Source organism: Centropristis striata, chromosome 18, assembly GCF_030273125.1.
Source record: "Centropristis striata isolate RG_2023a ecotype Rhode Island chromosome 18, C.striata_1.0, whole genome shotgun sequence".
Lineage (NCBI taxonomy): Eukaryota > Metazoa > Chordata > Actinopteri > Perciformes > Serranidae > Centropristis > Centropristis striata.
The window spans coordinates 31567190-31588918 of NC_081534.1; the positions used below are offsets into that span (position 1 = coordinate 31567190).

General features: G+C 35.3%; 2 protein-coding genes and 4 non-coding genes across 6 annotated transcripts in view; all 6 read left to right on the forward strand.

The window, feature by feature from the left end:
- The first annotated feature begins 356 nt into the window (after positions 1-356).
- On the forward strand, positions 357-8291 carry rps7 (ribosomal protein S7). Its single transcript, XM_059356980.1, has 7 exons — positions 357-428; positions 1979-2064; positions 3006-3077; positions 3475-3618; positions 5644-5708; positions 7114-7264; positions 8173-8291. Exons 2-7 carry the CDS (start codon positions 1990-1992, stop codon positions 8248-8250), a joined length of 585 nt encoding a protein of 194 aa, XP_059212963.1. The 5' UTR covers positions 357-428; positions 1979-1989; the 3' UTR covers positions 8251-8291.
- On the forward strand, positions 3144-3363 carry LOC131991740 (small nucleolar RNA SNORA73 family). The gene has a single exon (XR_009396172.1). It is a non-coding gene; the product is annotated as a small nucleolar RNA SNORA73 family (small nucleolar RNA).
- LOC131991742 (small nucleolar RNA SNORA73 family) lies at positions 5070-5289 on the forward strand. The gene has a single exon (XR_009396174.1). It is a non-coding gene; the product is annotated as a small nucleolar RNA SNORA73 family (small nucleolar RNA).
- On the forward strand, positions 6334-6553 carry LOC131991741 (small nucleolar RNA SNORA73 family). Its single transcript, XR_009396173.1, has one exon. It is a non-coding gene; the product is annotated as a small nucleolar RNA SNORA73 family (small nucleolar RNA).
- On the forward strand, positions 7611-7830 carry LOC131991743 (small nucleolar RNA SNORA73 family). Its single transcript, XR_009396175.1, has one exon. It is a non-coding gene; the product is annotated as a small nucleolar RNA SNORA73 family (small nucleolar RNA).
- Positions 8292-13215: 4924 nt separating the features above from the next.
- cnksr3 (cnksr family member 3) overlaps positions 13216-21729 on the forward strand; it is a 76339-nt gene continuing 67825 nt past the window's right edge. The window contains exon 1 of the mRNA XM_059355852.1: positions 13216-13487. Within this exon, the coding sequence (XP_059211835.1) occupies positions 13436-13487 (52 nt within the window). The 5' untranslated portion in view covers positions 13216-13435. The remainder of the gene's footprint in view (positions 13488-21729) is intronic.

The window sequence follows — 21729 nt, forward strand, 5'->3', positions numbered from 1 at the left end:
GTTTATGTGTTTTGATGTGTCAATTAAGAAATATTAAAAAAATGTATACCTTTCTGCTTCAACTGGATAAGGTGAAAAAACGTAAGAAAATATCAAGATAAAAACCAAACAAAATATCATATATATATATATGCTGTAGAAAAATCCTAGAAGTGGTCATAACGTTTTGTATTTTCTTATATATATATAAAAAGAAAATACAAAACGTTATGACCACGTCTAGGGTTAAAAAGGCAGAAAACGTTGAAAAAGTAACGTTCAGGACATGGTTCAGGACAACGGCTGTTCTCACGCAACTCTCGCGATGCTTCTCTTATCCCTCCAATCGTGAACTCCGCAAACTCTCGCGATACAGAATGCGCCGCTCGCATTGGATTAATACAACTCTCGCGATGTTCCGGCCTCTTCCTTGGCCGTCGTTGACAGAGGTTAGTCGTGCCACTTTTCACAGAAGTGGCTTTTCTATCCCAAAATGTGCTTTAATGGCGTTAAATTGCTGTGTTAACCCATCGTAACACATCTTAAGGCTGTGATACGTTAGATTGTGTTGTTTGTGGGGACGGATGGCTGTTTTATACCATAAAATGAAGCGTAGTAGAGAAGCTCCAGTAAATGGTGTTCTTGTATCAGGGAGTAGCGTCAGCTAGCAGGCCGGACATGTGTCCACATGGCGCAGGCTGTTTGTTTTTAATGGCTGTAACTTAAGTTCATATTGTGGCTGAATGTTATGTCTTCTTGTATTCATTTATGCCAAAACTTTCCCTCTAAACCGGCTATCATGGTGAGGCAGCCCGCTGCTGCTGGTTAGCATAGCGCTGCTTGTTAGCCTAGCCTAGCCTTTCCTTGGTACATGCTGGTTTGCAGGAGCTCCTTCGGGATTCATGTTAGGGAAATTGCTGATTAAATAGAGGGCACTTTGGAATCTCCACGAGTACATTATCTACCTGCTTCTGGTGTATGTAGACATGACAATTGTATAACTTTAGCCTTAGCATTAAGGGTTATGGTCTGTCATACACTTCAGATCATTTTAATGTTTCTTATAAGCATCTTTTGATTGCTGCCTGATTGGACCCCTAGCTCACCTGTAATGGCTTGTCCTCATTAGTCTTGTGTTTAAATGGCTGTTATTTGATATCTACAAAGCACACAGTGAAGCAGATATAAACTAGTATAAAAGTGGTGCTTTTATTCTTGAAACTTGAACTTGCTCCTTGACTTTAGGAACAATCTACATGTGTCATCAGACAGGGTCAGGACAGCAGTACCATAACAGCATTCCCATCGAGTCAATTGAATTGAATTTATTTTATTTGATAGGGACAATGCAGTTAGCATAGATACAGGACATACATCTGATGTGCTGCATACAGAGATATAGCTTCAGCTAATTTTCAACTCCCGTCCCTAGTTGGGCTTTTACAACTACATACAAAATCACAATACTAAAAAAATCCAATATACAATTACACCATCTACAAAATATAATACAATTACAAACAATTACAATATACATTTACCCTGAAAAAAAAATATATATATATAAAATAAAATAAACCCTGTATAAATATAGCTTAGAGTTTAAAATCATCATAAATCTATACAACAATAAAGGAGAAAAGAAAGAAATAACAGAGAAAAAGAAAGAAGGGAAAAAAAAAAACTACTTAAGACTATAAAACTTTAAGAATGGGTACAGCTCTGGTTTGCTTTGAGCCAACACTTAATGTTTTTTGTGAATTGAGCCAATCGTTTTCCTTTCAGTGATCATTGTACACTACTCAGCGGTCAAGTAAAATAAAGCAAAAGGTGCCTCTGTTGGTAGTCTTTGCTTTATCTTAAAAGGGGTCTTTACAAGCGCATGTATCCCAGGAAGAACAGATAAAACAGGTGTCTTGTACCATGTTAGGTCAAGTGTGTGTGTGTGTGTAAGGCTAACTGTATATGTAACCCCACATGTATTAATTTCTCTCCACAGAGACAAAGGCCATGTTCAGTACCAGCGCCAAAATAGTGAAGCCTAATGGCGAAAAGCCAGACGAGTTTGAGTCTGGGATCTCCCAGGTAAGAAGACCACATCATCATCATCATCATCATCATCATCAAACCATGTGTTTACTTTATTTGGGTTTATGTGTAGTTGCATGTGAGTGATACTGCTTGTGCTCAGTCCAGAGATTTGTATTTAAATTGCAGCAAAGCCTGGATCATATCCATGTCTACTATCAGGGATCTTAAAGTTTTACTGTTGCCTATAAATGCTGAACTCCTGCTTATCTTACAATGGAGATCTGGCTTAAATAAATCCATAATGTGACTTAAATTGTAATTTTAGTATGTTTTGGCCACATGAATTAAGTCCAATGTGGGAATTTCAAAGTATCAGCAGATGAGGTTGGAAGTTGATAGCTGGAGGAAAAACGTGAAATGTTTTTGTACATGAATTACTCTTCTGGAAAGGAACAAAAAGCAGTGGACATGTTTTTATATTCATATTTTTACTGATTATTACTAATGAAATGGAAAACATCTTAACAGTAATTAAACATTTTGGTTACAAGACAGATGTTACAAGGCAGATTACACTTTTAATGTGTGTTTGACCAGTTTTTCTGACATTATGGCTGTCACTAAATGTCTGCCAATAATAACCAATAGCAATTTATCTGCATTTCCAACAATTTAATTAAAAATCAAAATTCCCCAAAGCTTGAGGTGATGTCTTCAAATGTCTTATTTTGTTCTGAAGGGGGGAAAAAACAGTGAACAAAACAATTGTCATGTGCTTTTTTAGAAGGATTAAGGTTTTGTTCAGTTGCATGCAAACAGAAATATGAACTGAATAGAAACTTAGGATAAAATCTGTCCAAGTATAAGTTATTGCAGTGCATGTAAATGTGTCGGGAAGTGGTGTTTAAATAATTAGAAGAAGAAGATTACTTTATTAATCCCGCAATGGGGAAATTCAACAAATTAAGATGCTGATTCTACTTGTGTCCCTTCAGGCTCTGCTCGAGCTGGAGATGAACTCCGACCTGAAGGCTCAGCTGAGAGAGCTGAACATCACTGCAGCAAAGGTAGGAAACCCTCTCCAGTCATCCTCATCTCTTCCTGAGTGTCTATGTTTGAAACTGAGATGAAACCCGACGTGGATACCCAGCGAGGTTGCTCTCCTGGCTCTGTCCTGGTGGCGTATGGGAGCGTAGCCTTCAGGCTGAGACGTACAGTCCCGTTCCACAACGTCGGAGACAAAGCTCTGTCCCCGGCTTCTGGTCGGAGAGGACGGGCGTCCTGCATATTCCTACATCTTCCCAGAGTCCCTTGGGGCCGTTACTGGGGAGCTAAACCATGCAGTGCACATTATTTGATACCAGAACTTGAATGATCTGGATGTTTTCTCACAGAAGTTAAAGTTATAGAGATGTTCTAAAGTGTTGTTTCATCCTGTCTTATTAAGTCTGTCCTTGTCTTCAGGAAATCGAAGTTGGTGGCAGCAGGAAAGCCATCATCATCTTCGTTCCCGTTCCTCAGCTGAAGTCCTTCCAGAAGATTCAGGTGCGTCTGGTGAGGGAGCTGGAGAAGAAGTTCAGCGGAAAGCACGTGGTCTTCATTGCACAGGTGAGGATGATGATGATGGATACTGCAGGGCTGTGGGTGTTAGTCCACATGTGTTTTGAGGCTGTGCTGGAGGGTTGCAGGGTCCATTACACTTGAACTAGAGAGAAGGCTGTATCAACACTCATTCTATCTGTGTTTATAACAGCTTCACTACATCTGCTATCTAGACAGCACGGCTGTAACAGTCATACGATTTTGCTGAAAACTTGATTTAATCGGCATAACTTAAGCTGAGTTTCTCCACAAAGAATCAGGCAAAAGCATCACTTTAACCCATTGAGGCCTGAAAAATCGCTGGGCGATTTTAAAATAAGCCTCTAATTTTCTGGAAATTCTGGAAAAATTCTGGGAAAAAAAGTGTCAACGCTTCTACTAAATAATAGATTTTTCAGCCTCTGTAGCAGATAGAAATGAAATTCAAAAAGGTATTTGACAGCTTATACAAATACTACAAAACGACGTATCCGCTTTCCAGGCTTCAATGGGTTAAATCTTGTTTGCCAGATTTGTGTTAAGTTTCTTGGAAGGCATTCGGCATGAAAAAAAAAGGATAAACCATTAGACTAAAGAGATCTTGGTCCATTAGTCGACTAACCAGACATTCTGGTCTTGGTCTTCTACATGTGTTGCACCTAGGGTTGTCACGATACGGAAATTTTCAACTCGATACTCAGGAAAATATTCAATACTTGATACCATTTTTTTTACCACAAGGATAAAAACAAAGACCCCAAAATTTACCAGAAATATTTTTATTAACAAGAAAAATGCAACATGTAAAAGTTAACAGAACCACAGGTTAAATATTTATAAGAAAAAACAGTTGTGCAAAAAGAAACTGCAACTATGATAACAAGCTTCAGGTCTGAGGTAGTGCAGAAAATAAATGAATACAATAAACTAACAGTTAGAACAATATTTTGAGGTTGTATGCTGTGCACAATATTAGGCAAGCTTGATTTAAAAAAATGACTAACTTAACTTAAGTGTTCATTCTTTGGCTAGGTATCAATACTTTTGAAAATGAGTATCGTATCCGGATACAACGTTTTAGTATCAATACTTTTTTGAGTATCAATACTTTTGACAACCCTAGTTGCACCAATTTATTTTAGAAAATCAGAATCGTCTCAGTATTTGTAATTACTGTGATGGACTCAGGCTATTGTGCACTTTTTTTGAAAGTAAAGCCCTTTTTTACTGATTTTAAACAAAAACAAAAAGCATTTTTTTTGGTCCTAAACAGTCTGAAGCTAAGTGGCAATATATTTGAGATACTTCCAAACTGAATTTCTAAAGAAATCATTTTTTAGATTCACAGATCTTCACCACATGTAGCAGTTAAATTTGATGCTTTATTTTACTTTTAACTTGCAAGGTAAATTAATCTGATACAAGAAGGATAGATTGGGGATGATATGAAATGAGACTTTAGTGTCTTGACTGTTTGCCCGACGTGGATACCCAGCGAGGTTGCTCTCCTGGCTCTGTCCTGGTGGCGTATGGGAGCGTAGCCTTCAGGCTGAGACGTACAGTCCCGTTCCACGACGTCGGAGACAAAGCTCTGTCCCCGGCTTCTGGTCGGAGAGGACGGGCGTCCTGCATATTCCTACATCTTCCCAGAGTCCCTTGGGGCCGTTACTGGGGAGCTAAACCATGCAGTGCACAATATATTTTTTATTTTATTTAAAAGTCACATTGTTTAAGTTGATGATAGTTTGAACTTCTACCAGTCTTTGAATACAAAATCATCACTCTTGTCTCATGTTCTATTCATGTTTATTATGAAAGTGTCTGAAACATTTCCTATTTTAATGTTTGTTTAATGCAGAAAGAAGTAAATTTTTCATGGTGAAGCTACCAAGTTGAACAAATATGAACATGAATATCAGCAGTTATTGACCCAGAATATCAGTCTGAGTCTGACTCATTTGGTCATTTTCCTTCTTGAATTATTTGAATTTATAACTGTTAAAATGTTTGACATGGATGAGATAATAATGAGACAACGTTTTTGATTTTCAGAGGAGAATTCTGCCCAAACCCACCAGGAAAAGTCGCACAAAGAATAAGCAGAAGCGTCCCAGGAGGTGAGTAGAGAAATGAATGATTCTTGTTGTTGGAGCATGGAAACAATCAGGACAGTTATCATATAGATTTACTTTCTCTATTTTTTTGTTTTTCTTGTCTTTATGCTGTGTAATATTTCGGGGTTCCTGACATTTGTATCACTAAGTGAAATGAACTCTGGTTGTGTAATTTATGGATCTGGTTGTAATATTAGCAATCAACCAGCAGGGCAGCTTTCTGAGAATTTGAGTTAGTTACTTTCACCTGATTTCAGTCATTGTTATGCAAAAAAACCAAACTTGATCCATCTTAAATGTGAATGTTGTGGTTTAATAAATCATCTATTATAAAGGAAACAAAAGTGTTGGACTGCTGTACGACTAAAGCAAGTCATTTAAATAAAGCCCATAGAGGCATATTAGTGATTTTTGGGCTGTATAAAGTATTTTGACTCTTAAAATATGTCCGCTTCAGCTCTCTGGAATAATAAGGGACTGTTTTTTTTCGTTATTAGAAACCGTAAATGTAGTTGAGATGAGTTTGACCCCTTGTTAAACCCTTTTCTGACATTTAATTGATGAAACAAGTGAATAGATGAAGAACAAAGCTAACACTTTACATGGTCATCATAATGTTTTAGTTTACCCGACGTGGATACCCAGCGAGGTTGCTCTCCTGGCTCTGTCCTGGTGGCGTATGGGAGCGTAGCCTTCAGGCTGAGACGTACAGTCCCGTTCCACAACGTCGGAGACAAAGCTCTGTCCCCGGCTTCTGGTCGGAGAGGACGGGCGTCCTGCATATTCCTACATCTTCCCAGAGTCCCTTGGGGCCGTTACTGGGGAGCTAAACCATGCAGTGCACATCATCTGTTTATATAACATTCACAACATGACCTGGAAATGCAAATCCATGTTTTTATATTCAGATTCTTATTGATTTTGACAAATGAAATGGGAAAACATCTTGAAAATAACAGTAATTCATCTTTTTGGTTTCAATATGAGACATGTTCAATAATTCGATTTTCTTAAAGCCAATTTACAAACTTTTAATTTAGGTTAAACCCGTTTTTCTGGGGTTAGGGCTGCTACTAAATGTTTTTTTGGTTAGTCTGCCAATAATTATTTGCCTTTTATCTGCATTTTCTAACTAATTTCCTCAGCCTGCAGTGATTATCTTTATTGTCTTGTTTTGTTCTACCAGCAGTCTAACACTCACATATTGAACTTGGCGATATATAACAGAGAAATATGGCTAATACTCAATTTGTAGGGGATGTAACTAGTATATATCTGGCTCTTTGACTTGATAAATGACTCAATAATTTAGAATATTAGTTGTTGCTAACCACAGACGTGAGCTTGGTGTCATTTTGCGTGAATGTCTGTTATTAATGTGATGTCTCTTGTTGATTTCCTCCCTCAGCCGTACTCTAACCGCGGTCCACGACGCCATCTTGGAGGACCTGGTGTTCCCCAGCGAGATCGTTGGTAAGAGGATCAGAGTCAAACAGGACTGCAGCCGGCTCATCAAGGTCCATCTGGACAAGGCGCAGCAGAACAATGTCGAACACAAAGTAAGTCAATGTAGAAAAAAACTAACAAAAAAAAAACAGCTGGAGTCGATATCTGGATGTTCAGTTACATGATCAGAGCTGCAGTGGTCTGCTGCAGGCTTTTATTTAGTGATTTAACCTAGAAAACAGTGGAAGAAAAGCCTGATTTAACAGCATTTTACTGCCTTTTTTCCCCTGAACAACTCAACACGCCAACTTTATTATATTAGACCAAGAAAAGCAACTTTCAAAAGGCTGAGACCATCAAAAGTTTGAGATTTTGATTGACAACAGATCACTCTGATCCCAAGTAGAATCCTGTGCAATTATTATGTGGTAGACTTTTATTATTATTATTATTATGAACCCGACGTGGATACCCAGCGAGGTTGCTCTCCTGGCTCTGTCCTGGTGGCGTATGGGAGCGTAGCCTTCAGGCTGAGACGTACAGTCCCGTTCCACGACGTCGGAGACAAAGCTCTGTCCCCGGCTTCTGGTCGGAGAGGACGGGCGTCCTGCATATTCCTACATCTTCCCAGAGTCCCTTGGGGCCGTTACTGGGGAGCTAAACCATGCAGTGCACAACACCGGTCTCAGAAATGTTTATCTTCCTGTCTGAATATAAAAATCTAAAAACTGAGTGTCCATAACTGGATATGTTGAGTGTTTGTCTCCTTATGGTCTGGATTTGTGCAGAATTTAGTCACCTGGTCCATTGAATAACCATTTATGATGCAGAATACAGTATTTATTTGATGCTTTCGTCTTCCTAAATGTGAATATAAGACAGTTTCACTATGGCAACAAGACAAAGATCTTGTAATTCTGCTATATATTTTTTTAATAAACTGAGAATTTTCAGTGTCCTACCTGTGGTAATATAACTGTTCTAACGTGTAAGCTAATTTATTTTTTGTTCTCTTTTGAAGGTTGAGACTTTCTCTGGTGTCTACAAGAAACTCACAGGCAAAGACGTCGTGTTCGAATTCCCAGAGTTCCAGCTGTAAATGCAGATGACAAAATAAATTTGTTTACTGTCACTATTGTTGCTGCTTGTCTTGGTTTCTTTTATTTCTTGCAGATAATCTTAACAGGCTGAGTTTAATTAAACAGCACATACATTAAGCTTAAATGGTTGGTTTGTCAAACATTAAAGAAATTATTAAATGTTAATTGAAGTGTGTGCTGAGAAGCGAAAATCATACAAGCTAAACAATGTAAATATACTGCAGACATGTAGAATATTCACAAGCATCTAACAGATCTTTGATTTTTGCGATGTTTAAGAAAAAGTATTGGCAAAAAATATAAAAAGCATGAAATGTGATATGCACAATGAGAGTAATTCAGATAATACGTATATTAATGCATCAAGTTATTGCCATTGTGAAGGTGGAGCTTATTTTCAATTACTTGATATTCTAAGGGGTTTTCCCCTGGGAATTAAATATTTCTGAACTAAAATAACCACAACTTGGTTATATTTTGTATTCATCAAAATCTGAAATTCAACTAAGGCATTTGAAATATATATATATATATATATATAGTGGAGTAACACTATGAAGTTGCTGAGAATTGAAATCATACCTGAAAAGTAAAGAAGCCCTAACTGTTATCAAACTTTACCAACTAAAGAGCATCAGAGCAGAAGCTCCGCCCACATCTGCTTGTCATAATGCTGCATTCAGGTGCTATCGGACAAATCAGTTTTCTACATTGCTCAATTTAAAAGCCCATGGGGAGTGAATGGTGTGCTATAAGTATTAGACCATTGTTTTCTTCAATTTCTTGTTTATTTTAATGCCTGGTACAACTAAAGGTACATTTGTTTGGACAAATATAATGAAAACAAATATAGCTGGTAAGAGTTTAATTTAAGAGCTGATATCTAGACATTTAACATGGTTTTATAGATAACCAAAATCATTAACAAAACCATGAAAATGTCTAGATATCAGCTCTTAAATTAAACTCTTATCAGCTATTTTTTAATTATATTTGTCCAAACAAATGTACCTTTAGTTGTACCAGACATTAAAATGAGCAAGAAACTGAAGAAAACAATGGTGTTCTAATATTTATTCACAACTTTCCATGACTAAGTATATTTTGCAATATAATTATGACATTTTATATTCAAAATGTCTAATTTACTATCACATTATGTATTGAAGAAAACAATTTTCTCAGAAATAGAAGGGGAGAAACTAATCTGCAAAACATGACAACATGTTGATGATAGATTTGAACAACATTTGGTTCAGATATTCATGCTCCCCAGAGGATCAGTCTTTATGATTTTGGTGATTCTCTGAGTTTTCCTGTTGCACCAAAAGCTGGTCAAAACAATTAATTTATCTCGAAAAATAAGTCAACATGTTGAGGATGGATAGGGACAAAATTTTATTCAGTTATGTGTGTGAAGAATCCACTGCAGCAATTACTCAGAAAAACAGAAAAATTGTCAGAAAAGGAGAAAAAATGACACAGAAAAACAGAAAGAAAAAAACATGGCTACATACTGTATGAGTCAGAACAAACATGTATGTAAACTGTAACTTGGCTATTTTGTGAAGACCAAGAAGCAGTGATGAATAACTTGAGGACTTCAACATTTTTTTGTTTTCAAAAGTCACAAGCCCCAAAAATGTGTGAGCCACAGATGGTTGGAGGTCTGTGGTTTCCACAGAAATCCAACATGTAATTAGTATGAAAATGCAATGTTCTGCAGTGTTACTTCAGTGTTTGGTGGTTAAAGAAAACATTTTTTACTTAAAGGGAACAAATGCTCTTTTTCAGGTTCATACTTGCATTTTATGTTTCTATAAGAACATATTTACAAAGATGCACAGTAGCTGCATTCCACATCATGTACTTCTTTTGTACTTTTAGTACATAGAGCAGCTTCTCACATAAAGTATGTACTGCTGCATACAAACACCTGGGACATGCTACTTCATCATAACATGGTCAAATCACTAAAAGAACACACAAAAAGACACACAATGACTAAAAAAAGACTAAATGAACAAAAAAAAGACACAAAATTATTTTTTTTTAAAAAGACTCAAAATGACAAAAAAAAGACACAAAATGAACAAAAAAAAGACTCAAAATGACTAAAAAAAGACACAAAATGAATAAAAAAGACACAAAATGAATAAAAAAAAGACACAAAAAATGACACAAAATGACTAAAATAACACAAAATGGACAAAAAAGACACAAAATGACTAAAAAAAGACAAAATGAACAAAAAAAGACTCAAAATGACTAAAAAAAAGACTAGATGGACAAAAAAGACACAAAATGACAAAAAAAGACAAAATGAACATAAAAAGATTCAAAATGGCTAAAAAGAAGACACAAAATGACAAAAAAAAAGACAAAATGAACACAAAAAGACTTACAAAGACACAAAATGACTAAAAAATACAGAAAATGACTAAAATTGTTACGAGACACAAATAAAATCGAGTCCCACTAGAATAAAAACCAGAGTTGATGACAGGATCACAAAAGATCACATAATTCTTTTCTTTGTTTCTTTTTGGTTCTAAATGTTAATCCAGTCAGTCAGAATAAAAAATCAATTATTATTATTAGGTCATATAGGTGAAAAAAATATACCAACATGGCATTTAAACATGTTTTAAGTGGTGAATACAGGCAGGATGGAAAGGATTCAGAAATGGAGAAAACAGCCCAAAACTCCATAGAGTTAACCAGCTTCTCTCGTGTGTTCTCAGTGTTTCTGGTGTCAGTCCGACGCTGCAGATCTTCGGCCATGTACGGATCTTTTTATCTATTATGGTGGAGATCTCTAGATCCACTTTTAGGACAAACTTTACAATATTACTGCCTGATATATTCTGTTCCAGCACATTCAGATAGTGGAGTAGAGTGAATAATGTCTTATCTGTGTTGTGTTTTCACTCCGAGCATGTTTTCCTGCAGCTCCGAGCGTGCTGAGCTCTTCCCATGGGAAACGTCTGCACACCCTAAAAAAGCCCAACAAGCCAACACCCAGCAGCACACAACACAGAGCTGCTGCTGCTGCTGCTGCTGCTGATGAAAGATGTGATTAAAGGCTGAACGAGGCATTTTTAATGTGATAATGTGAAGGATTGTTCCATAAGGAGGTCCAGACGGCCGGCCTGGATCAACACTTTACACATTTATCTTTATCTTTGCATGCACTGGAAGAGATTTATAGTCTAAATGTCATCAGAAAAAGCTAATTAGTAATTTGTTGTGTCTTGCAGGAGAACAGGTTCATGTGTCTGCACAAAAAAAAGCAATGCAACTTATAAACAAAGTTGATTATAAGCATCCAACCAATCAATTATTTATTAATCTAAATGAACTGAAATGCAAAGAACTGGTGATTTTAAAACAGCACAGTTTATGTTCAAAATTAACAACAACATGCTGCCTGACTGTATTCAGAAAATGTTCAATCTAAGACAAAGCCATTATCATTTCAGAGGGGTGTATTTATAAAGTTAAAAACCAGAACACTAAATCATGGTGCACCACGGTAACAGCTGTTAATTTATGGAACAAATTGGAGAAAGACTTAAAAACATGCAATACCATTAACTTATTCAAAAAAGTACTTAAAAATAGGATGATTAATTTATATGTTAGAGTAATGAGTGGTGACACGTTCTATGTGGCTACTATTTAGGAAAAAGAAAAATCAAGCAGCTTCTCTCTTTTCTCTCTTGTGACTGCTTATTTCTTTTATTAATAAATAACAGATTGTAAATTTCTAATTTTTAAATTAACTTGAGTTGTAACAGGGTAATAAGCTATGCTTCAGCCTTTTCGGTCCAAATGTCTATTATCAATTTTCTTTCTCTGTTTACTTATTGTTTACTTTGATCAATGTTTTTTTTCTGGTTTGTTACTTCTGTTTTAATGACATGTATTGACTGAAATAAACAGATACAAATAAAACAGTATATAACTGTAATATACAGTATAGTTTCAACATTCAGCATTTGGTTTGTTTACATCCATTGAAAACTGCAAATTATCACGTCATATTATATGAAAATTGAAGGGCCTCAATTTTTTTTTAGATTATGTTCCATTTCATGAATCCCTACATGGTCTATACATTAACATACATCATATGCATACATATGTAAAAACAATTACAGCATTTGTTTTTTGCATAGATAGATTTAAGTTTGCTGTAAAATCAGGCTTGAGATAAAATAAATGAATGCATAAATCTCATAATAATATATATCTATATATTGCTGTATCGTGTATATGTTCATATTTTCAAAACGATGGAAGGAGAAACCAATTTTCGTATTACAACTTATTATTTTAGTTAAAACAGAGCTCTTACCAATATGATTTTTTATAGTTGGCTCACAAGGTATTTTATTAATCATCTTAAATAAAATTATGTAGTTTGCAAATGTTAAATAAGTATATATAATATATTTAATATAAAATATAAAAATAAAAATATACTTAAAAACTATATAAGTATACAGTATATTTACTCAAGTAATGTGCATAAGTGCAAATTTGAGTTACTTGCACTTTACTTTTATATTCACCAATATCATGTAAATTATCCAGCACCTCTCACATCATTTATATATATAGTTTCTTTCTCTACAAAGTGCAGAATAAACAAACTTAAAGTTGAATTTGACTGATCATCATGACTGGCATCATTTTTTTTTTTCAAATATTCTATAGATACCGCGATGGTGTCATTTTCATGAATTAGTTTTGGAGAAAGTCTAATATCGTGACAGTCCTGACCTATTAAACACAAAAGGTGCATTTACAGTCTCATCAATGTCACTTTTAAATCGAAATCTTATTTACCCAGTCTAAGCCTGTGATGTGTTAATTTTCCGTGATATCCACAGTACCCGAACGCAGCGTGTACAGACTCTAATGTGATTGGAGGAGAAGCGATAAGGGGGCGTGGTTAGAGAACTCAGTAACCTGACACCCTGCTCTCGCGCGTGTGTCCTGCTATAAGTGTAAACTTTCTCCAGCAGCTCATGCAGTCAGTGAGCGGCGGACCGTTGGTCTCTCCCTGCGCTCTAACGGATACTACCCGCTGATTATGACCCAGTAACGGGTTACATTCGGTGTTTTTTATTTTGTTTTTGGTGAAGCGTGAGATTAAAATAAAAGCCGGTTGGAGACATGGAGGCTGTGAGTAAGTGGATCCCGCAACAAGTGGTGGACTGGATGAGAGGTGAGAGCGACCGTTTATCTGATGGATCAGTCTTTATTTTATTTTTTTAAGATTATTTTTCGGAGCTCAGGCCGGATTCGAACCCGGGTCCACCGCAGAGAGGACTGTAGCCTCTATACATGGGGCGCATGTGTAACCCACTACGCTATAGATATACAAATAACGGCTGATTCTGCATTTGTTTGTTTTAAAGGTTTAACCTAAAAAAAAAAAAAAAACGGTTTAAGCTGCTACTTGGTCCAAAAAAAGTCAAATACAGTGGAGGAACTGAGTACATTTACTGTAACGTTACTTTAGTAACTACAATGTTGAATTAACGTTACTTTATTGATATACATTGTTGAATTAACGTTACTTTATTGATATACATTGTTGAATTAACGTTACTTTATTGCAGTGGAGCAGTGTAACTTAGTATAATTTTGAGGTACTTGTACTTTACTTGAGTATTTCCCTTATATCTTGTCATCCCAGTTTTGCAGGAAACACAAAAAACTTCGCCAAAAGTGTAACTTTTATATATACTTTTATATATGTATATGACATTTATTGATCATTTCACTCAAAAAGGATGTAACAAAGGATGGCTATTGGCATAGTAATAACAGTGTGTAAATGATGTAACTTAAGAGAAATAAATGACTTTTTGAACATGCCTTTGTGACTTAAGTAAGATATGGTAACACTTTATTTTGAAGGTGTCTACATAAGAGTGACACAAGCCTGTCAGAAACATGACATGACAAGTATCATGAGCATTAATGTTACTTCAAAGTGTCATTAATGTTCATGACACATCCCATGTCATGTTTATAACACGCTCATGTCACTCTTATGTAGACAACTTCAAAATAAAGTGTTACCATATCTTGCTTAAGTCACAAAGGCATGTTCAAAAAATTGCCTTAGTCACATTTTATTTTGACTTTGACATAATAAATTCGCTTAAGTCACACACTTGACATAGGACATTATCTTAAAGGGGTAAAATCACATGATCTGATTTAGGCAAAAAAAAACAGTTTTGACAAAAAATGACTCAGGCGATTATTTTAACAGTGTGACGATATGTAACTTTATACTTCTACTTCACTACATTTTGAGGCAAATATGGGTCTAATCTTTCTGTATTGATACATATTTTATATACTGCTGCTGACCTTGTCAAATAATAAGTAAAAAGTTCAATATTTCCAACCAAAGTGGAGTGGAGTACAAGTACTAAGTAACAGAATATTGAAATACTCAAGTAAAGTTCAATTATTTACAAAATTGTATACTGTATCTTATGTACAGAGTACTTGAGTAAATGTACTTTGTTACTTATTACCACTGTAATAGATTATATGGTGTTAAAACAAATATAAACCTGTTTTCTACTAAACCATTTAACAATCAACATGGCAATGCATTCAAATGGTAAATGTCTAAACCATGGGTCTCAAACTCGCGGCCCACGGGCCAATTCCGGCCCTTATGACGATATTTTGTGGCCCTCACCTTGATATGAAAGTTTAATGTGAGTTTTATATGAATGGCACTTTACCGTGTTGTGTGTGGAAGGTCCCTTTAATTACGTCTTTTTTTTGGGTCTTTTTTTGTCTTTTTTGGTAATTTCGTGTGTTTTTTTGGTCATTTTGTTTCTTTTTTGGTAGTTTTGTGTCTTTTTCTAAAATAATTTTGTGTCTTTTTTGGTAATTTTGTGGTTTTTTTTTGGTCATTTTGTGTCTTTTTTGGTAGTTTTGTGTCTTTTTTTGGTCATTTTGTGTCTTTTCTAAGTAATTAATTTTTTTCTGTCATTTTGTGTCTTTTTTTTAGTAACTTTGTGTCATTTTTTGGTCATTTTGATACTGCCTCCAGCGGCCCCCAGGTAATTTGAGTTTCAGACCCCTGGTCTAAACCCATGCAATACAAGTACAAGAACTTTGCTCAAATAAAACATGTCTAAAATTTACATTTTAAATCAGGAACAATCAAATAATAAGATTACAGTAGATTAAACATACATTCTACTGTATGTGTTGTGTGAGTTGGCTCAGTAACAGGCTGCAGGTTCTTACTCTGTTTACCTTTTTTTTTTACTGGCTTTCGTGTTGCTGCCTGATTGTTGAGCAGCTGGATGGCATTTACACACAGCAGCCAGCCCAGGCTTCATTTTCATTACAGTGTGTCATTAAGCAATAAACAGGCCCGACCAGTTAACTGATCAGCCATAAAATGTCAATCAGGCTCACAATCGTTGCTTGATAAAGACCAGTTTTAATCACCAGGAGGTCTGAACAAGCAGCAGCAGGAGAGTGAAGCCTCAGTCTGTTTTATCTCATAATTGTTGTTTTTACTTTCTAATATTAGATGCTGTTGGGTGATTCTCATGAAGCCGGTCTAAGTTCTGTCTGTGAAGATTATAAGGACATACTTTAGTAAACTAAATATATTTACCTTTTATATGAATGAACAATATAGCCATAATGAGGCACAACTCATTGTTTTGTGTTAAAATTATATTTTCTATATTTTTAAACATATTTTTGATTAACAAATTCATCACTGTATACTTACACTTACAATACATATTTAATAAACTATATAAAAATAAATATACATTTGTTTAAATATGTATAATTTAACAGAATATAATCAAACATAATGGTATAAAGAACAAAATCTGAATGAAAATCAATGAGATTTTTTTTTTAAATGTTACGGTGATGATAGAATCAATTGCATTAAACTATGTGAATATTTTGATAAAATACATGTTGGTGATACCAGCTACCCTTGAGCATATTTAACTGCTTGCCAAAGAAAAGAAAAAAAAACTTTTGTTGTTTTTTTTTTATTTAAAAATGTGTTACAGTAATGAATTTCGCTCACAGTGTCTCTAAAAATGTCAGAAATTACCTTAAATTTTTAAAAACAGATAATAAATTCATATTAAACAGTGACTTTAGATTGTATATGTTATAAAGGGTCAAAGAAAATATGTATTCAATGCTCTTGGATTTTTGCTATGAGCTGCACCATGTTCATGAAAATCACCTTTTTGCATTCTAATTCGCAAGTGAAACATTGAAAGCGTGCACAAGATTAATAGCAAGCCCCAAAAAAAGAGAATTTATTTCTTTCTAAAGGCCAAATTCTGTAAATCTAAGTGTCTTGTCTTTGTTGCTTCATCACGTCTTTGTACGAGTTGAGTTACTGTTGTGAGAAAGTGAGCGACCGTTAGCCGTTAGCTTGTCCTCCTACAGCACAAACACACATACATACCAATACACATGTCATTTAACAGCAGAGACAATGCAGAGCTGAGAGCTGCTGCCGGTGAATAAAGAGCGGGACAATAGCAGCTCTTGACAAAGGTCGGCCTCCTGTCGGGTGGAGGGTCAGCAGGTCGCTGCGACTCTTCTCTGAGGCTGCAGCGCCGCCATTAACCACATCTGAATATCACACTTTTGTTTAGCAAACACTCAGGGGTCAGTCACATGACCTGGACGACTTCATTAAGCTTGTTCTCTGCCCGTGTTTCCTGTCACGTTTAAAACAAGAGAAACGTAGAAAATTGTCTTCTAAATTATGAGTTTTCTCAACACAGCCTGTTCCATACTAGGGCTGGGCGATATACATAGATATAAAATAATCTTGTTGTATTTTTAAATGTGATATGGAATTAGACCATATCGCATATGTCGATATAGTTCACTTTTTTTTTCTTTTTGATTGCAACAATTTGAAGAAATCCCTCATTTATAAAGCAAAAAGTCCAAACTCGGATGTGAGTTTTGTAGCTTTTATGTGTCTAATATGACTCTAAAATGAATATTTGGGGACTCTGGGAACTTGTGATTGACATTTTTTGTTATTTTCTGACCAAAACAATAAATTAACTAATTGAGAAAATATTGGCAGATAATCTGATCATGAAAAAAATCATTAGATGTAGTAGGGCTGGGCGATATATATCGATATATTTTTAAAAGTGATATGGAATTAGACCATATCGCATATATTGATATAGTTCAATTTTTTTTCTTTCTTTATATACAAATGCTGCCCTTACTAGGGTTTGACATATATAGTTCTTTTGAAATGTGCATTATTCTTTTTTTTTTTTTTTTAAAGGTACTCCTGTTGTTATACAGTATTTATGTTCGCTTAAATCAACGGTTTCAATAAAACTACTTGTTACATGTCATATTTGGCTTTGACTTTGACTGAACATTTGCTCTCATTTTGCGATAAAAATATCAGGATATATATCGTATATCGATATTCAACCTGAATATATGGGGATGTGACTATTGGTCCATATCGCCCAGCCCTACTCCATAACCGTTTAGACTTTGTGCTGCCAGAAAAGGATTGTTTGCTGTTGTTGTGGTTCATTAAGTGAACCTGGGTGTGGTAGACTTCAGGTTCAATTAGATGTTTTTAATTAATTTACTGACCTATATTCTGTTGTTGTATTGCCTCTGGCTACAGGCGCTGAGGGTGTGTGTGTGTGTGTGTGTGTGTCTGTGTGTTTTTTTTACTCTCAGTGTTCGACTCAAGCAACAGGTTCTTTTTCATTGGAGGTTCAGTCGGTCTCGTTAAAATCCTGTTTGATCTGGAGTTGGTTCCCACACACCGGCTGTCACTGAGCCGCACCAGCTGACCACAAACTCCACAAACACTTGGTCCAGATTCCTGGAATAATCCTGGAATATCAAAGCAGTTGGAGGTATATTCCAGGAGAGGGGTAGTCAGGGAATTCCATGAATTCTTTGGGGAAAGTCGGAGAATATGGGTCAACTTTTATAGTTTTACTAGTAAAAGAAATGTTCACATCCGGCGTGGTAACTTCGACTTGTTTATAAAGAATATCCCCAATTATAGAATTTTTATTTTTTATTTTTATTTTTTTATTTTTTATTAACGAAGAAACAAAGAAAAGAACAGTGGATTACTTATTAGGAGCCACAATATGAAAACAAAACGCTAAAACACAATTCTAGACAACAAAGACTCAGGAACATATTTACAAATTAGACAATGTACACACAAATAACATACAAAGAATAATATAAAGGATAACAACAAAAACAACAAAAAATGAAAACAACGATACACCAGTACAAAGCCACACAGCGAAAACAGACAGACAACCAAAAAAAACAAAAAACAACACACACAACAACAATCAATTATAGAATATGAAGGATTTCCCAGAAAAAAGTTGTCACATGCTCTTTTCTAGTTGTTATACTTGTCAAAAATTGGATTTAAATTGGAATTAAATGTCTTGAGACAGCCGCAGCAGAAGCAGAAGTGAAGAGACAGATGTGAGAGATGGAGCTGAGCGTGTTCAGACACATCCACATTCTTCTTCTGTGCTCGTCTGGCAGGTGCAGTCACACATCACAGCTAAATGATGACAGGCTGGTTAGAGAGACTGAATAAATAAGACGACACATCCACTTCTCTTTATGAAGGCCTGTGGAGAAACTAAGCCAGTAAACAAGGAAACAGTGTACTGGGGATTTTGTTAAGTAGTAGTTGAATCAGGTAGGAACAATATTATTGGCTGAGGAATGCCACGTGTTTGTAGTAATTTGGAAAAAGTGTAACCAGTCTAGGGCTGGGCGATATGGACCAAAAGTCATGTCCTGATATATTTAGGCAGAATATGGATAAACGATATATATCCACCCTGAGAGCACCACAGTCCATAGACACTTTTTAAAAAGGACTAAAAACTTTCCTTTTTAGCAAAATATTTGGTTCCTCCCGTCCAGATGGTTTTAGCTTGTATATGTATGTATTTATGTATACTTTTTCTTCTGTTTTTAGCTGCTTTATCCTTTTTTATCCGAATAATCTGTAGCACTTTGAGATTTCCTTTAATGTAAAGTGCATTACACATAAAATGTATTATTATTTATTATTATATCCTGATCAACACACACAAAATACTGTGTAACAGGAGTACCTTTTTAAAAAAATTCAAAGCTCCGTAAAGTGCACATTTAAATAAAGAAATATCTTAAATAAAAATAGCCTATGAAATAAAATAGGCCAATCCTTTTCTGAAATAAATATATTTATATGAGAAAAGAATAATGAATATTACAAAATAACTAAATATGACAAACCCTAGTAAGGGCAGCATTTATATATAAAGAAAGAAAACATTTGAACTATATTGATATATGCGATATGGTCTAATTCCATATCAAATCAAAAAATATATCAATATATTTTTTATATCGCCCAGCCCTAAACCAGCCTCTTATTTGTTAACCTTTTCATTTTTAACACCAAAAGCAAATCTGTTATTCCTGGACCATTATTATATATTGTCTTTATGAGGTATTTGCTATCAAAACAACTGAAAATATAATGTCTTTGACAAAGAAAGTAAAACTTCTTTACCTCATTTATTAGTTAAGTATTCAGCTTCTTAAATCCCTCGTCATATAAAACCCTCACCACCTCCAACTGTTTTTCTTTTCACCTCATGAAAAGTTAATAGTTTGTAAAATCAGATTTCTATGGTGTACTTTGACTCTTTGACCGTCCTCTTCCTCCCTCCTGATGTTTTGCCAAAATAAACTTGTTTTATCTCTGAAAATGTTGAATAATGGAGAGCAGCCAAAAGTCTGCATCATTGTGCTTTTAGTTTGAAGAATTTGAACCAACAAAGACCTTCCTGCCCGGTTCTTTTTTTGTTTTTGAGATGAAGGAAGGAAGATCAGAGGTCTGAGAGAAAATATTCTATTCACAGTTATTAAACAATGTGCATTCATTTAGCTGTAAAGAGGCTCACAGACACAGCTGGAAGTATCTGTTATTTATAATCTGATCTTATCTCTCATATTACCATCATAAACTAATTGCTTTACAGTCTCTCACCACACAAAATCCAAAAAGGATCAGTTTCAAGGGTGTGATCAAACTTCTACTCATGGAAAGTCCTCAGGCAATAAACTCAAATATGAAATATTAGGTTACATGACTGATTTTAAATGAGATCTGAAAGTCTGCAGGAAATCAAACAAAAATGGGAATAATATAAAGAATCGAGCTGGAAGCAGGCCTGTCACAATAATTACTATATCGACTTATCGTTCAATATATAAAAATGGACACGATAGGTTTTTCTGGACTCAATATTTGTTGTTTACATCCGTGACTTTTTGTATTTTTTTGTGTTGTTTGACAGGCAGTAAGAATAGCTGAAAAAATGTTATATATATATATATGTATTATATTATAAATATTTCCTAATTATTATTATATTTTCCTAATTTCCTAGTTATTTTAATAATAAAATCTCATCAATCTCATTGCAATGTTTTGTTAACAGAGCCTGAAAGTCTATTTTATTTGTTTTGGTTGTAGTTTATCTATTTGTTTTATTTATTTTATTTATCTAGGAAATTTTAATTTTTCTTTTCCACATTTCAATTCCAATGTTTAATATTCTCAAGATTAAAAAGTCATTGTTGTGGAAAAGGTTGTTCTTATTATGCTCAAATTTCGTTATCAAACTAAAACAACATTGATACAACGATAATATAGTTTATCATGATAGTTTCTGGGAAATATATATATCGTCCTACAAAATGTGTTATGGTGACAGTCCTAGCTGGAAGTGATGTCAGTATTGATGTTTTCTTCTGTGGTTTTAATACCATTAAATAACAAAGACAGAACTGCTAAATAATAGCATCAGTCCTCACTATTTCATCATGAAAGTCTCAGGCCACACCCTCTCAAAAGTCCACTCACTCTGTGTGTCTCCACTACAAGTTAGCCCCCAACGGGATTTAGAGACTCCGGAGGTGACGTATGGTTTTCAACCGTCGCGTATTTGCTTAGCGACTGTTTCGACCGTGATGTCACACGGGACGGATTAAGCACGGGAGACTCAACTGTGCCCGCCTTCGCTAACTGTGCACAACGTCAGCATCTGATCATACACATAGTGATCGTGAATTAACCAGCATCGCTAACTGTGCACAGAGCACTGTACTGCTACGGAGCTAACTGTTAGCAATATGCAGACTGGACGCTAAGGGGTTAACATCCCCTCTGGCTCTGCAGCTGGGAGAGACTGCTGCAGGAGGACTGTGCCGTTCGAGAAAGAGTCTCCAAATAACACCAGAAAAAGTCGCTGGATTTGTCTCCAGTCGCTTTCTTGAAAAATAATCACTAACGGGGTCTGAAAAGTTGCTAAATATAGCAAAAAAGTCGCTAAATTGGC